Source organism: Pinus tabuliformis, chromosome 2_2, assembly GCF_031772625.1.
Source record: "Pinus tabuliformis cultivar Carrire ecotype Pingquan chromosome 2_2, CPIR1, whole genome shotgun sequence".
Taxonomy (NCBI): domain Eukaryota; kingdom Viridiplantae; phylum Streptophyta; class Pinopsida; order Pinales; family Pinaceae; genus Pinus; species Pinus tabuliformis.
Window position 1 is genome coordinate 1,257,699,944 of NC_142300.1, and position 17,318 is coordinate 1,257,717,261.

At 38.7% G+C, this 17,318-nt stretch overlaps 1 protein-coding gene across 1 annotated transcript; it reads right to left on the reverse strand.

Moving 5' to 3' along the window:
• Positions 1 to 3,061: 3,061 nt before the first annotated feature.
• On the reverse strand, positions 3,062 to 3,439 carry LOC149198047 (protein CELLULOSE SYNTHASE INTERACTIVE 3-like). Its single transcript, XM_089408904.1, has one exon. The coding sequence runs from the start codon at positions 3,437 to 3,439 to the stop codon at positions 3,062 to 3,064; it is 378 nt and encodes a 125-aa protein (XP_089265030.1).
• Between the last annotated feature and the right edge of the window lie 13,879 nt (positions 3,440 to 17,318).

A 17,318-nucleotide genomic window follows, 5' to 3' on the forward strand; every position in this document is an offset into this window, starting at 1 on the left:
ACCTTGGGGCAGGCAGTTGGTCTTCTGAGATGCGTACTGACTACTGTGTCACTAACAATGTTAAGTCTAGAACCAGTATCCATCAAAACTTTCCAATATTCATACTGTGTTCCAATCCTGACTTTCATCTTTACACAGTACATGACATCTTGATTCACTATATTGCAACTCAGATTTAATCTATCACCCTCACCTTCTGGTTTTTCCATTTCTTCAGAAATGGAGTCTGGTGGAGTGTCCAATTTTCCATTTTTCCTGAGATTGGAGGATTACTGGAAGAGGAGGCTATATTCGCATTCATCATTCTTAGTGACAGATTATTATGGTTTTCAATGCATAGCCTTTTATTTTCTTTTACTGTCTTTCTCAGTTCTTTTATGGCTTGGTGAATACTGGGCAAAGTTTGGGGTAGATCTTCACCAAAGTCCTCATTTTTGAATTGCCTGATTAATGCTTCTACTGAGAAAAGAGATGCAGGAGGTACATATCCTTTATTTGGAGAATTCTTCGAGCTGGAGGGTACCTGTTTCAAATGATCCATTAATAATGATTTATACATGTCTTTCAGCTGTGGATCTGATGCAGCCATCATTTGTGCAAAGAGATTCCTACTTGTCTCTTCATGATCTGTTGTCTTCATCATCCTGATTGCATTGCAATTGCATACATCAGGATCACTACAATCACAGTCTCTGCATTCTGTACAATAGGGATCTCTGCAGAGTTCTTCATCAGATGATTCATCAGAATGAACAAAATTTAAATCATTATCTGTTTCTGAATCAGAGGATAAAATTTCATCACATCTGTTATCACCAAAATAGGACCCTGATAGGCTGCTGATCAGACTATCTCGGTGTAACTATTTCAAACCAATCTTTTGACTAAGGCTTAGCCTCCTTAGCCTGAGAGGGCTCTCTCAAAGGGTTATTGATTTTGACTATTAATAAGATGGTTAACTCTTGTGGAATAACATTGACAAATATGAAGGTTGGACAAATATTAAACTAATTTCCATTGGGCCTATGGAGTCAATCATACTTCAGTAAATAATGATACTGCCTTTACATAGAAGTCAGGGCATTTAGCATTTAGATGTTCAGAACACAACTCATATAAAATCACAGTTCATACATGCATACAGGAAGTCAGAGCACAATCAGTGAATTCTGAGTGATTATACATATATGCAACTGTAAAAGACATTAAGGAAAGAATAAAATCACACATTCTAAACATGGAAATCCCTCATGAATCCTGAGAAGAAAAACAACCAACTTATATTACTGAATTCTGTCTTTACATAAGCCAAAACAGTCCTCTGTTATAAAATTTTCCAACCCCTATTACATTTCTGTTACAGCTATATATAGAACTCTTATTCTAACTGATCGATATTCCTCCTCCAGCATGAGGGGAATTCGATTCTGCCTATGATGACACCTACTAACATTTGAAACTAACTAATAAATACAACTGACTGTTGACTGGAGTTTTAAGAGATCTAAATCAAGTAGGACTCTAACACCGTGTTATGCATGATGGCTTTAATTACAATGGTTCTCGTTCTTTGACATCTGCTCTCCTTCTGGCGGTGGCTGTGATGGGTCTTCAAGGTTCCATGTTTTCCAATCCCCTGAAACATAGGAAACTGCCACCTGTGTACCGGTCTTTAGTTTGCCTTAACTGACAGCTCCCCTTTGGACTGAAACCCATTCAAGCATTTAAAGTTTATGGCGTTTTCTTGAGTTTTCTTGGCTTTCATCAACAGAATCACACTGATCCTTACAAACCTCACGCCATTCAACATTAGCCCGGAATTATTTCTAAGTTTCTGCAGGGCTTTTCTACTGAGTATATCGTGCTGTCCGCAGCATTTCTAGCATCGATTAATGCCTTCTTTTCCTGATCTTTTTGCGCAAGATACGCCCCAAACGTTGTGCTTCTTGACGCCGAGAACCAGCATGAGACGATATTTGTATAATCACATTAGCTTCAGGAATATCAATTTAGTTATCTCCCACCTTTGAAAGGAAAACGGTATTAACATCAGGGCTGTGCTTGAATGTATACAGGATCCTTGTTCTTTCACTATGACTGGTAGCACCATAAATCATAGGCTTCCTGAGCTTCATACAACAGATCAGTATTCATTCTTAAAAGCCAAAACCAAAATAGCCACCGAGCCATTTTTCCCCTCACAGGGATTACTGAAGGAAATACACCCTTTGAATTTGGTATTTCTTGAATTCAGAGTATGCCTATAATTCCAAAAGCACCCTGAATGGTTGACAGACACAATGTCAGTTCTGGTCTTTTTCTCAGTTTTGAAGCTGAAGAGTAATCCTGCACAGATTTATAATGTGACCTGAAAATGGGCTTTTACATGGAGAATGGTCTACTTTTTTTTATTTTAGACTTCAAATGTTCAGTCGATTATGCTGTTATAGTCGCTCGAATGACTCATGTATGATGATAGGCATCAATCTGAAGATATAGGCACCCATGATACCGCAAGGCAAATATTTGCCTCCAGATGTTATTATTATCCAGCATCTATTGATCAAATCTTGCAAATCTCGAAAACACATGCTCGAGCATTTACACTCCTATCCAAGGTTTACTGCTCTACTCTGCAAACATATGGCAAACATATAGCTGTTCTTCTCAGTTGAAATCCCATTGTTTGAATCCTGAGGCCTATCCCTCTTCCTTGGTTCTGTTCTTTAACAAAGTTTCTTTGTAAGAAATCACCATACGGCTGTTAAGTAGTCCAGATCCCACATAAATGGGGCAAAATAGATCTAAAAATATGCCTGTTTAATATTGAAACAGAAAAATGGCTTGCTTTGCAGAGCACAAGATCATTCCAAGGACTTTGTACAGAAATAATTCCCTCGAGTTTATCACTCATGGCATCCTCGTGCATTACTAGTAATAATATGGGATGACTTTGCAACCTTAAAACATCATCATCTCAGAAGCAGCAGTTACTGCTGGACAAAGCTGAACCCATTTACGACCAACAATGTCCAAGAACACAAAGCGCTGCCAATCTTTCCTAAGAACCGGAGATGTCGGGATCCCTGTTAGACCAATGAAATTCTATTTCAAGTATTCGAGAAGTACCATCTCGGTTATTATCAGGGACAAGAGTATACTGGCCACTGATTGTTCCAAGCATTACCACTTTGTCAATCTGAATGGTTACTTTACCCAAAGAACCCTTTCCAAAAGTGTTCTTGCTCTTGCAAGCTATGTGCAGTTTCTGACCCTTAGGAGGCATGTCAAAGGCCCATCCAAACCCCTGTTTCCATTCTGGAGATGCATATTCAGTAAGTGCAAAAAGATTGTCTGCGAAAACAATGATCTTATCTCCACGTTGTTGTTCATGGAAACGGATGAGAAACTCACAGGCCCTAAACTTGTTTGGATTCATCACATACAAGGCCTGTTTTTTTTTTTAGAATTTTCCTTCTTCAGATACTCTGCAAAAAACTCCCTTGTCATGGGGCACCACACTTCAGCACATTGTACATTAGTAATATATCCTCCCTTCACCAAATCCAACCAATTGGCTTCATATAACTTGGGCCCAATCAAGAAGTTCAAATCAGTAATGCGCTCATCCTCTCGGACAAGTGTAGCTGTAAGCCCAAGTTTACAATGAGACTTTGTAATGCTAATGACTTTACGAAACATATGTGCTGGAACCACATGTACCTCATCCATAAGAAGAAGAACCCATTCCCTGTTCCTAATCTCTTCAATGATTTTTTCAGACTCTTCAGAACGTTTGCCTCCAAAAGCCACCATATTGTATGTAGTGACAACAACACCAACATTGCCCCGAAACCTTTCTTTACTATCTGAAGTAAAACGGCATATCTGGTCATCCCGTATAGTAGACCACAGATTGAACTGGAATGCCCACTGATCTACTGAGACTGCGTTTGTTGCTAAGCAAAGGCAGCTTTTTCGTATGCGACAAGCAGCAGAAACACCAATCAGGGCAATCTTCCCTGTCTTCATAGTTTCTACTGCCTTATCAAGACTAGCACTGAAATATGGTTTCGGCATCATCATGGACATCTATTCTGGATGAAATATGATTCCTGAGAGCATTTTCTTGCCCTGCTGGAAAATCCCCATTAGCAGAAGCTTGAGTTGCCAACCGTTGTCGTATCCTCGACAACCAATGTGCCAAAAGTCCACGGAGAGTCTCCTGTGCAAGATTTATCTTCTGTTCCTCTGGTGCATCTGGAACATTTAAGTCAACTGCATACATTTCAGCAGTAAAGCATTGGGGTGTATCTAAATGCACAGACATGCTTCCAAGTCTGGTATCCATTGTGAACCAGGCAGGAATACTGACCATTTCAAATAATTCCTCACTGCTTCCTTGAAATCACTGTCGCTGCCATGTGTCTTTTTGATCTCTTCCTAGCAGCAGTCTAGAAATAGCTGCACAATGTTAACTGTGCCTTGGGAGATAGTATATCATGAAGAAGAGAGTATATCTTTACAGCAGGAGCAAGAGCTGGATGTTTAATACTCCATATTGACCTTGAACGCTGAATCTTTTAACTGCTCAGAAGTATTAGGAGATTTCCCTTCAGATTCAGAACTGATGACAAGCATACACGCAGGAGCTTGAGAGCATGCCTCGTGTAAAATGCATCCACCCCAGAGCTATTTTGCATGACAGTTGCTATGGATTCGAACAAATCCCCAATTTTGTAGCGCAGCCTAAAACATGTTGCGCTGCGAAACTACAAAAAGGCTTTATGCGCATCAAACTAATGTGAGCGGTTTTGAAATTTTGGCATTAGAATTTTCAGTGATAACAACATCTACTAGGTAAATCAAAGAAATTTATTCTCCCTTTCTTATTTCTGTAAGGTACTTTTTTCTTTGATTTGTCTTTCTTCCTTTCTGGGCAGTCTGGAGCTGTATGTCCTTTCTGATTACAGTTATAGCAGATAATTTCTTTCCCTTTTTCTTTGGAAAACATTTCTGTATGCTTATATGGTTTTCTTTTGAAATGTTTCTTTTCTTTGGCTTGGGAAGACGGGGAATTCTTTTTTGTAAATCTGTGAGTTCTGCGCTTTTTCCCCCCAGAATTACCAGCCTTTCCAAGGTGCCATTGCTTACAAAGCTGTTGGTAACCATGTGGTTTCTTTGGATTTGTTGCTGCTCTGGCAATTTTCATTTGAGAGCAAAGTTCTACAATGATTGCTTTAACCGCTTGTCTGATGATACCAAACTTATAGTCTCCAACTTTTCCTGGTAATTTATTTACAATTGCAGAGGAGACCCACTGAGGAAGAGAGGCCACAAAGATTTCTTTCCATTTGGGCTCAAGAATAAGATCTGGAGATAAAGTATGTAAGCGGTGCAGAAATTCATTAAAGTACTCATCAAAATGTTGCATATTATGCAACTTCATTGCCAACAAAGTAATAGTAGTGATGTCATTGGTAATTTGAGGAAAACCAATAAAATTCACAGTGATACCATATATGAGTTTTCCAATCATATTGTTGACAGGCATATGAGTGACTGGATCCATATATGTAGTGCCATCTTCATTAAGTACTACAGATTGTTCCCAAGATGGGAGAAGATTAGGCTCTTTCAGAGTTTCAGCTTTCAACCATGAATCCAGTGTGCCTTCAAAACCCCCAATAATTCTTCTAGTGGCATTTATGGGGCCAATGTCATCTGCTAAATATGTTCTGTAACAAACAAGCATGGAATGCAAAACAGACATAACTTCTGCCTCAGTGCAGTTATCTATATTCCATGAATATGTCGAATTTGCAGACCAATCTTTGTGGTATTCAGATTTCATGAGATCTCTACGATCTGGAGCAGGATTCTAGGATTCCAGGATTTCATGTGACACCTGGAGACATAGCAACACTCATGGAAATAAATCTGTCAGTTGAAAACCAAAAGCGACTTGAGGACTGACATGCAACATACCTGGGTGACTGATTGGGAAGATTGCACAATTTTCGCCGGGAGGTTGGGAGACTTACTGCCAAAATTGCTCAAGGCACAGTCCGAGCTGTTAGGAGGCTGATTGATCCAGGGGGATCTCGTCAGATCAGTTGCACAGGTTCATCATTATTGTTTAGTGTCGTCGTCAGCATTCAGTGTTGTCGTCAGCATTCATCAGCGACAGTGTTGTTTATGGTTCAGGTTGTTCAGGTGATGACTATGGTTTTTCATGGTGTTCAGTTGATTTGGTTTTGTACCTGGCTTTTGACATGTGGTTTTCGTTAGTTCTGTGAGGATTTAGTCATCGATGTGTGTTTGCCATCTGCCTCGCAAGCTTTGGTGTCGATGTGGGTTTGTCGTCGAGTAAGGTTTGGTTGTCGTCATCATGAGACGAATGTCACAAATGTCACTTTGTGAAAATTTGATATAAATGGTTTCTTTTCGATGCAAGGACAAAAGCATAACCTAAAGACCTAAAATCCTAATACACATAAACCTAAGTCCTAAACCCTAACCTAATGTATTACCTTTATACATTAAAATATGTATTAAAACTACATTTCAATACATTAAAAAGCCTAAACCTAATCCTATACCTAATGGACCATACTACAACTCTATGTATGAAAACAAACCCTAAGTAATACCACTCAGACTATATAACATATTAAAACATTGCAAATTTCAACCATATCAGTCCTAACCGCGGTTAAGAGACTGCAGCGGGACCGCGGCTCATGTGAGCGGAGTCAACCGGCAGGGTTAGCAGTTAACCGTCGCATCAACCTTAATTGCAGACCTAGACTGCGGGCCTTCACCATGCAGAGAGTTAACCTTGATAGTGGTAATCTAAACAGGCAATGGTAAGGCGGAGTTTAGCCTTACCGTAACGCAGTTCTTTCCGTGACGGGTTGACATGTGAATGGAGGTGGATAACCAACGGAGCACCGTAAGCCGAGACCGCCGGGGGCAAGCACGGAGGTGGCAGCCTGCAGCTGGTCACATGTAACGGCTGCCCTCCTCCGCTCAGTCAGCAAGCCACCAACAATTTCAGTTTTAATATATGGTTTTATTTGGGTTTTATTACAGTTTTGTTGCAACAACTAATGCGATGACCAAACAACCCAATCCTAAGTGTCATTTCATGACTAGACCGAGACCTAAACAAGCCCCAGATTGCAGCTCGTTCATCCCAAATTCAGCCTGAGGAGGTTTGAGTGTACTTGCAGGCTTTTAAAAAGGCAGTTTTCTCATTGAAGTGCATTAGAGTGGTTTTGGGTTTTTGTATGCAGGTTCTAGAGGTTATAGTCAATTTTATTTTTAGTGTAACAGGAGCATCCGGAGTCAGAATTGGGAACCGTGATAGGCGTTGGAAAGCTGGTTCAGAGAGCTATCCTTTGAAAGTGACTAGAAGTGCCTGAATGCAAATTCAGTTCAGTAAAATTGCTGTGTAATCAATAGTTTGGTCGAGACTTGGGAGTCTAGACACGCTTTGGAAGAGTGTTACTTAAAACATTTACGGATGATATTTGAATTAAAAGGTTTCTCATTAACCAGTGATTATTTTTGTATTTATAAAAATGTAAGTAAGCGAAAAACGCGTGTATGTATTTCATTTAAATATATGAAATTTTTAATTTGTTTTTTTAATTAATTATTAATATAAATTTAGGTTGTAAAACGTTATTACTATTAATATTATTAGTTAATATATTTATTAATATTATTAGTTAATATATATGGTAAAAATAATGAATTATATTAGTCAAATATAATAAAGTTATTTTTTATAGCCAATGTTTAAATAGTTGATCATGTTCGAATTCAGTTAACCTTGTGTTTACCATATTTAACACTAGTTAACTTTATTCACTCATAGTTGTCTTCACTCAACACAATTCAACCATATTCAATTATAATCACCTATAGTTGACTTCAAACATTGTCAACCTTAGTGAATAAGTTTATCCTTGGTGTGTCACAATCAACTATTATTAACCATTATGTTCCACCAAGATATCTATCATGCAACGAGAGGAATCAAATCCCCATGCAAACTTTTCCTCATATTATTAATCCAAAATTATTAAATTTAATATTATTAATATAATAATAATAATAATATTTTAATATTAATATTAGATTTAATGATTATAACAAAATTTAGAATAAAACTATATCAAATTGATATTTTTAAATATTACAACTTTGACGTGGAAATATTTATGTCTTTAAAGATTTTAATATATCTATAAGATTGACCCCCTTAATCAGTATGTTTGTATTGACATCTCTGACTCTAATACCAATAGAATCTTCCTTGCAACTTGCTACTTTGCTCCCTTCAACTCTACTTCCTATAAGAAGAACAACCTAAATAAGGATTGTCCCTTGATTAACTTAGAGCGTGATATCCACAACCTAAGGAATGAGGGAAACATTCTCTTGTTTGGGGACTTTAATACCCCTATTGCCAATAACCAAGCCACTCCATTAAGTAATACTTCTAACTCTGACCCCTTATGGCTTGATGAGGATTGTGTTATGGCTAGTAGATTCCAAAGAAATTCTGAAGACATTACCGATAACCGTTTTGGCACTGAGCTAATTAAGCTTTGATGTTCCCAAGACTTGATTATTTGTAGTGGGATCAATAGGTGGCCTTCCTCTGGTCAGATGACTTGTATTCATTGGCGTGGTAGTAGTGTTGTGGACTATGTGATATATGATACCCAGGTTCTCCACCGTATTGTTAATTTTGACCTCTTAAATGACCATGAGCCTGACTCTGATAATAAACCTCTCTCCTTAACCCTTAACCTTGATATGTACACCAACCACAAGCATACGAAAGATGAGAGTCCTAGACACATGCGTTTTGACAAAAGTGAAACAAATCTCTTCTTAAAATTTTTAATGAGGGATCTAGGTTCCTTAACATATAATGACAAGATTGATCACATATACGCAACTTTACTACTATCCTTTCCACTACCATTAACAACTTCTCTAATGAGGTGTTAGGGTCCAACCCTAACCCCTTTATTTATGTAATAAACCCAATAGGGTCGAGTCATAGTCATAGTTAGTTAAAGAGTCAATAAATCCCGCATTAATAATTATACAAGAAAGGGACCACAATTAGTTGCAAACAACCCATAATCAATAAATAAAGTGGTTATCCCATGTTATGCAAAGGACCACTAGTCACTAGGTTGTTGAAGGTCATTTAGCTATAAATAGTCGTAGTTAGAAGGGAAAGATCATTGAGTCTTATTTTGTAATCGAGCTCTGCTCTACTGGAGGTTGCCCCCTCGAAGAGGCAAGTGAACATTGCATTTATCTCTGAATAATAAAATACTTGTTGTTTTTTTCATTTTTTTTCTGTGTTCTAGGTTGTATTTCTTCGCATATTTGGTATTTTGGAATTTCTCGCAGGTCAAGAGCATAACAAGTGGTATGAGAGCACTTTCCAAGGCCGGTGGTACCTCCATTTTTGTAGATTTTTTTTTAGGCTAGAGACGTGTTCCGATGTATTTAAACCACGAGATTTGTTGTTGAGCACATAAACCTGCGGATTTGGGGAGGTATGCACGTAGGAAATATAAGAGGTGGTCACGTTTGTTGGACTCCCTTATAACCCTTGTGGGTACCCCTTCAAGTAGGAGCACATTAGACATAACCGTGCACAGACTACACATCCACGTACCGTCTAGGTATATCGGAAGCCCCCTAGGCTCACCTGAAACCTCGCCTTAGATAAGCTGTCAGCCGTCTTGCTGCTACAGTACACTAATAACAACACTCGGGGAGATTACTCGCGCGTACGATAGGGTAGTCAAGTAGTACAGCTAAGGGTACGGTTGATCCTCCTTAGTTAGTGCCCTGAAAGATTGGGCCGAGTACTATTGTTGGACCCTTATGTATATTGTGATCTGTAGCACCTTACACTCCTTTATGACCACAGTTCCCTCGGCCTTCTGAAGATTGTCCATTACCTTATCTGCCAGATCAGATCCACTAGTTGGGGTTCTATCACCGCATTACAATTCAGATTTAGCAGCTGGGGTTCTACCGCTGCAGTACAATTCAGATCTAGCAGTTGGGGTTCTATCGCCGCCGCACAAATCAAATCCACGAGTTGGGTTCTGTCGCCGTAGTAAAAATCACATTCAACATTTGGGGTTTCGCGGGAAGATCTGACTCTTTGCACAGTGAGGCTTGTTGCTGCTATAGTCTGGGCTCGATTTTCTCAGGACATTGGACAGGATCAATTTTTCTGCAATTTGGCCACTACAGTATTGATCCATGGGAGTAAAACTCCGTTTGGAGTAAAAACAATAAAAATAAAAATGTCGGAATCCTCCCCTGGATGCTTATAAGAGACTTAGCCCATAAGATTCAGGACGACGAGCTGATCGCAGTGGTACCATTCACTGGTCAGCCTCAATTTTCAGGCGGTAACAATTTTTTTTTCGGAGTGACTTCAAGTGACCGGGATCTGTGTATGGTAGAAACTAGAGCTCAGGTCATGGCCAATGAGAAGATCGAGTGCCTTGAAACAAGGTTGGATTCGTTCAAGGAACACCTGGACAACATTTCAAAAACGCTTGAACAATTCACCAAGAGTATGACAAGGTATCATCAAGAGGCACATAGTATTGATGAACACCTTGAAGGAGAATCTAACCATCATATTCACTTCCATGGAAATCACCAACATTCCCACCCTCGACCACCCAAGCTGGACATGTATACATTTGCTATCTTGAATCCGGCATTATGGGTAGCACAAATGGAACAATATTTCACCCTAAAAGATATCCATGATGATCAAACTAAACTACGTGTGGGAGCCCTTTACTTGGACCAAGAAAGATGGCAATGGTGGCAGTGGCATTGGAAACCTTATCCTGGGAACATAACGTGGCACGTGTTCTCAAAAGCCCTTTGTGATTGCTTTGATAAAGAATCTAATTTTTTGGGTCATCTCACTAAGATCCAATAGACAAGCACAGTAAAAGACTACATTGCAGCCTTTGAGACATTGGCCTTTAGAATGGAAGGTCTATGAGATGAATTCTACTTGGAGTGTTTCATCAGTGGTCTCAAAGAAGCCATCCAAGTGCATGTCCGGATGCACCACCCACCTACATGGATAGACGCTTGAAAAAAGGCCGTCGAGGTAGAACTTGCCTTAGCTACCCAGTCTACTAGTCCAAATTTCATAGCTAAGGGGTGTTCCACCCAGGCTCAGGGCCCTACCTAAACACTTAAGGTTCAAAAGGTGTCTCAAACAGAAATGGTTGAACGAAGAAAACAAGGATTGTGCTACTACTGTGATGACAAATACTCCCTGGGGCTTAAATGCAAGGAACCAAAATTCTTTCAAATTGATGTTATTGATCACAACTCAAATGAGGAAGCCCCACCCTTTGGGGGACCAAATGATGAAGTTGAGGAAACCCAGCAGGACAATGATCTCACAGCTATGCCAGATGAACTAGTTATCTCGCTACATGCTTTGGCGGGCATTTCTATGCCACAAACTCTCAAAGTCAGAGGCTTTCTTAAACATCACCCTATTGTGGTATTGATTGATAGTGGCAGCACTCATGACTTTATCCATAAGTGAGTCGCCGAAGCTGTTCATTGTTTTGTAAGGGCAGTCTCTAATTTCCAAGTCCCTATTGCTGATGGGAGGACAATGAAATGTGAAGGTTGCTGTGAAAAATATTAAACTTCAGATGGGAGACTACCACCTAAAGAACCACCTGTTTGTGATTAACATGGGTGCTTTTGACATTGTCTTGGGTGCTGAATGGCTTCGCACACTAGGCCAAACTGTTTAATCTCGGCAGATCAGTAGTTAGGTAGAGAATAGTAGGGTGCTCATCAGTTTAATCTGAGCCCTTGGATTGTTATAAGGATAGAATTAGATATTTTACTTTTGTAAAATAAAAAGAAAAGAAAAGGGTTTGCTAGCTGAAATGCACCCATTAAGTGAAGAAAAAATGATAGGATAAGCAAAGGGTAAGTAGAAGAAAAGTTGTAGAAGTATGATAATTCATTGGACAAATGTACATTTATCATGTTTTACCATATGTTTCTATGTCCATGATGCAATTACACAAAGCAAATGAAGGTCTACAAGATCAATTAATTAACTTCCCATTCATCCCCATTCATCCCTATATTCACTAATTTCCCTTTCCCACCTTCATACAATTCATATTCATTCGTTTTCCATAAAAACCCCTTTTCCTAAGGTTAAAATCCCTTTTTACCTAGGAAAAGTGAAAACCCATGTAAAATCCTTTTTTACCCAAAAAACCCACAAAAAGGAGGTGTTTACCCTAAGTATTGATGTATATATGCGAAAAAAATAACCCATGAAAAGAATAATATTTAGTATAGATCCCCTTTTTGCGTATATTTTCCCTTTCCGCTCATATTTTCATATTAACACTAATCTATAGTATTAAACCCCTAAAAGTCCCTTTTCCCGTATATTATTAATTCCCTTTATTAAATACCTCGAAACCATAAGTTTTATAATAAAACTATGTATTTCATAAGATATCTCATCGGCGGATCGCAAGCCTTTCAAAATAAATGTACTCCCTCCGCATTGCGATATGTGATGCATGATAGACCTGGACCCGACACAAATATATATCATAATGTATTGCCATTTCGCATCCACCTCCATCGCAAGTCCCAGCTGTAACATATACCCTCCGCATTGCGATATGCGATGCGCGACGGACTCGACGCAATATATATCATAATTCAATGCCATTTCGCATCCGCCTCCATCACAAGTCCTGGCTAACATATACCCTCCGCCATTGCGATCTCTGATAAGCGATGGGAACCCGGACCTGATGCCATTTACCGCCCAAGTTCTTATTATTTCAAGTCCGCCATATCCTGTTTTGCGAAGGTTTTCTTTGTTAAAATGTTTTTTTATGATTTTAACGAAGAACCAACCTAAACCTTTGTTTAACTATAAAAACCTGCTAATCTCAATTTAACCCATAATAAAGCCATCTGCCGCCATAATTAATCATTGGGACCCTTCGTGCTGCTCTTTGGTTCATCACCGTTCGATCAAATCCATTCAAATCCGACGACCCTCAACAATTTCGGGTTAGCTCTCTGTACGGGCATTACTCACCCGAAAAGTGGTATTCTACCCACCTCCCCTTGCTACGTGTCAGGCTTAGATTATTTCAGGTGACCCTTTCCCAAAACCACCCATGCCTTATAAGCGATGTGATGAAAACCAAAACCGCCTCTTGCATAACGACAAAATAACCACTGTTCATTTTGCACCATAATTCAAATAGAAGATTGTTTTTCCGTTTAAACACAAAAATCACCATTTTGCTATGTTTTGCCTGTTTTCACAATAAAACCTCCATAAGCCGCTGTGACCAATAAAACCATCATTTTACCTTCCGATACGCTCTGGACTCCTTCCAATATCCTCTCAAGCTCAATAAAGCCATTGATGTCCTCCTCTGTCACCTTGTTTTTCTTAACAATTTCTGTGTTTTGTAGGGAAAAATCTTCTGTTCCAGGCTTACAAAGAAAAAGCCTGCATACAATTTGAAGACAAATATGAAGATCTTACTGTTGAAAAACACAATTAAAAAAAAAAAACCTGAAATGCACAGTAAAGTTAAAAAGAAACAGTAAAGGTTACTCTGCAGGGTTAGAGGATATTCATAGAGTTTAAAGAGTATCAAATGAAGGAATCAACTAGCATAAAGGATACAGACAATTAGACAGCTTAAAGGGAAAAATATCAAACAACAAAGCCATCACAACCTGAATAAAAGGGATAGCAAGAAGCAGTTCAACAATTGCCCCTATCTTCTTGCATGAAGATCTTTCCTTTCCTAGAATAAATCTTACTCAGTTTTAGAATATTTTCTTAGTTTCATTATTGTATAAATAACTCTCTTCTCGAGTTTTTAATGGTTCGAAGTTCAAGGTTCATAGTTCATTACTTGCTAAGTTGTGACTGTTTATTCTACTTTGAACCTGGTTGCACCTTTGAAGGAAGCTTTCATAGACACTTGATGTACTCGGTTTTTTTGGAACCTTAATACAAAGCAGAGGATTCTGAATTTGGTTTTACACAATTTGTGTTATCCTGTAAGTTTTTCCAGTTATCAATCATTATGTTTTTCTTCATATGCTTATGACTTATAGAGATATCTAGGTAGGAATGATTGTGTCTCAATTTATTCCTATAAGCTCCTGAAGTGGTCATCTATTAAGAGAATGGATTAATGAATTGTCTGTTTAGCTAAACCCCTCTAATCAATAAATCATCAGCATTTTTTGTAAGCTTAAGTACACTGCCTTGAACCTTTGGAACGTAGTTTAGAAGGTTTTCACACTTATGATTGTTCTATTTTACAGTCTGGAAACTGCGATAATCATATTATTTTATGTCTTCTTCTCACCACTATTTTGATCTATATCACTGTGTAAAGCTTTACGACAACCCGTTGCTGAGATATTAATATTATCCAAAGGATTAAGTATTTGTATTCTACAACTGTCTTCATTCATTGGTCTTCCAAAACTAAAACCAAAAACCCCAAAACAATTATTTTAGATGCTCTGGCATTGGTAGCTGACCTACTACTATCTCAAAGGTACAACATCAGACTGGCGCCGTTTTCGGGGATCCGAATTTCGTTTAAGTTTCCCTTGGGACAACGATATTCATTCATTATTTTCCTTTAAAGGCGATTAAAGGTTTAGAAAGGTTAAAATCATTCACCTAGGTGACTCTACACTCCCAAGCTGGCACCTTTTAAACATACCAGATCTCGTTCAGAAACTGACATAGTTAGTCCTTTGTCAGATCCTGAAAGGCTTCTGAGAAAATCCAGTTCTAAAAAGGGACACCAACCATCTTTTTCTTCCTCTTCAGTCCTACAGCCTGAAGAATTAGAATCATTTGACCCTTATAGTAATATCCCATCTGATCCTGATTACTCCCATTTATCACCTAGAGTTTTTGAACTTCTAAATAGAGGAGTTGATTTTAAGTCAGCCTACCTTATTCATTCATTAGAATCTCATCCAATACCCACACTACCACCAGGATCACCTAAAACTGAATTTGAGTTGGGTGTTGATCTACTAGAATATAAACCCACAGATTTCATATCCCCTACCACCTATCCATTTCCTTCCATTTTTGATTGACCTGAAGCTTCTTCTTCTAAAAAATCTGAGGAGACCTTCTCTATATATACCAACTGATCTGATAATGAGATCTAAGATAATTAATAAGGTATTACAGACTTATGTGCATGGATTAGTCTATGTCATTATATGCAATGGATCGATAAGATTGCGAAATGCACAGACAATGAAGCAGTAACAAAACATAATAGATAACACATGACACAACAAATTTAATAAGGAGTTCACCCAATACTCATGGGCTACATCTCCTGGTCTAGCCTTCAGTGGTGGCCTCTCTATTATGTCTTCAAGCGGAGTTTCATTTACAACAGTGAGCTCAGTTTGAGCCTCACACACAAACAGATTACAATAACAAGAGCTTCACTTGAATCCCTCAAGCTTCCTCTGAGTACACAAACTCCCACACAGCTCTCAGTCTGCTCTAAACTCTGTCTCGCATTGGCTTTTCAATACTGCCTCCCGTTTGCTCTCTGTCTGTGGCTTTTTAAAGCCAGTTGTGCTGCCTGTTCGTTTCATATCCTCGGCTCTCAGTCTCCCTGGCCTCTGAATGATTAGAATCCCCTTGCCAGTGTTTTTCAATCATTGTTTAATGTATGGAGGGGAGGTGGCCACCTATCCATAACGCCAGAGTGCCCAGGTCTCTGAAATTCTTAAGACAGTTGCGCTCTGTTAAAACACAGGGAAATGTATTTGAAATGGAGAAATCCACCAAAAACTCATATATCGGACTTTAAAAGTCCTTAAATATGTGTCATTTCTCTATCGGGTCCGTTCATAGATCGACAATCGCATATCGAAATGGCTCGATTCCTTTGTATTTCGGAAATACACAAAAAGCGCGAAGATACATTGAAATGGCGCTATATGGACTTGAAATCCTATAAAACATTGCCGATAATCCTATCAGGTCCAGATCATCGGGTCTGTTATGGCCTAAATCTACCTTAGGATGAGAAAGGCAGGTCTAGGGTAACATCAAACCAATCTTAACTTGGTAGCTAGCCCTACCAGGCCGGGAGAGGGCTCTCTCCTTGTCAATCTCAGGAAAATATGATCAATAAAACTTGAGATGACTGATATAAAGACTAATTTTAGGCTAGGTATATAATCAGAGGAGTTTGATTGAATTTAATGTTGGTTTGCTAGCTCAAATGTGAAAGGAAAATTTGGGTTCGGGGAATGGACACAGTCTTGCAGAGGTTTCTGTGGGGCGAGGTAGGCAAATGGTTTAGTACTTTGAAATAAGTGAGATGGAGAGTCTTAATACTGGTGAGGAGTTGGAGAGGGCATGAAAGTCTCAGAGATCCTCTTCAAACAGTTGAAAACATGAAATAACTAAACAAACCCTAGGTAGAGCACTGCAACATCAATGAATTCTACCTTTATCCTTGATTCATTTAGTTAAGCTGAACAAAAAGAGATGATGGCATACATAAACACATGTAAAATTGCATTACAGAAGGAAAAACAATACCAAATCAAGTTTCCACAAGAATCCCACAAAATGCTGCAAACCCTGGTCTATTCCTTTGCCAAACTGCAGAGATGAATGTACAATAATGCTCAAAGCATTCACAAGAGTCCAAACTTTTCCAATGATTGAAAAACTACTAGATATAGGCAAAAAACAACTCATGCTAGGCTTTAGGGGTCAAATTCATGAGTTTAGGAGCTGTTTCAACAAGATCTAAACTAAGAACTGAAAAGTAGGCAGTGGAACAGCTTGCCTCTAAAACCTAGGAAACTGATTCATTCAGTTTCAAACTACCTTTTCATGATGTATCTACCTCCATGAGTGAAATTTTAACATATTTACATAAAATTCCATCAAGTTACATCAAATTACATCATGATTTTGACCATGAGAGAGAGAAAAGTCAAACTGAGAAAAAACTAGGCGAAAAAACAGAGTTTTTTGGCAAAAAAGGTCAATTTTCCATCATGTGCATTGCGCCTCTGTCCTTGTGCGTCGTGCCTTTTTGTAGTTGATTTTGGAGGCCTTCCCATGCACCAAATTTGCTCCAAGTGGGCTTGTTAGAAAGATCTATCTGTCTACTTTCCAGAACAGGTGGAAT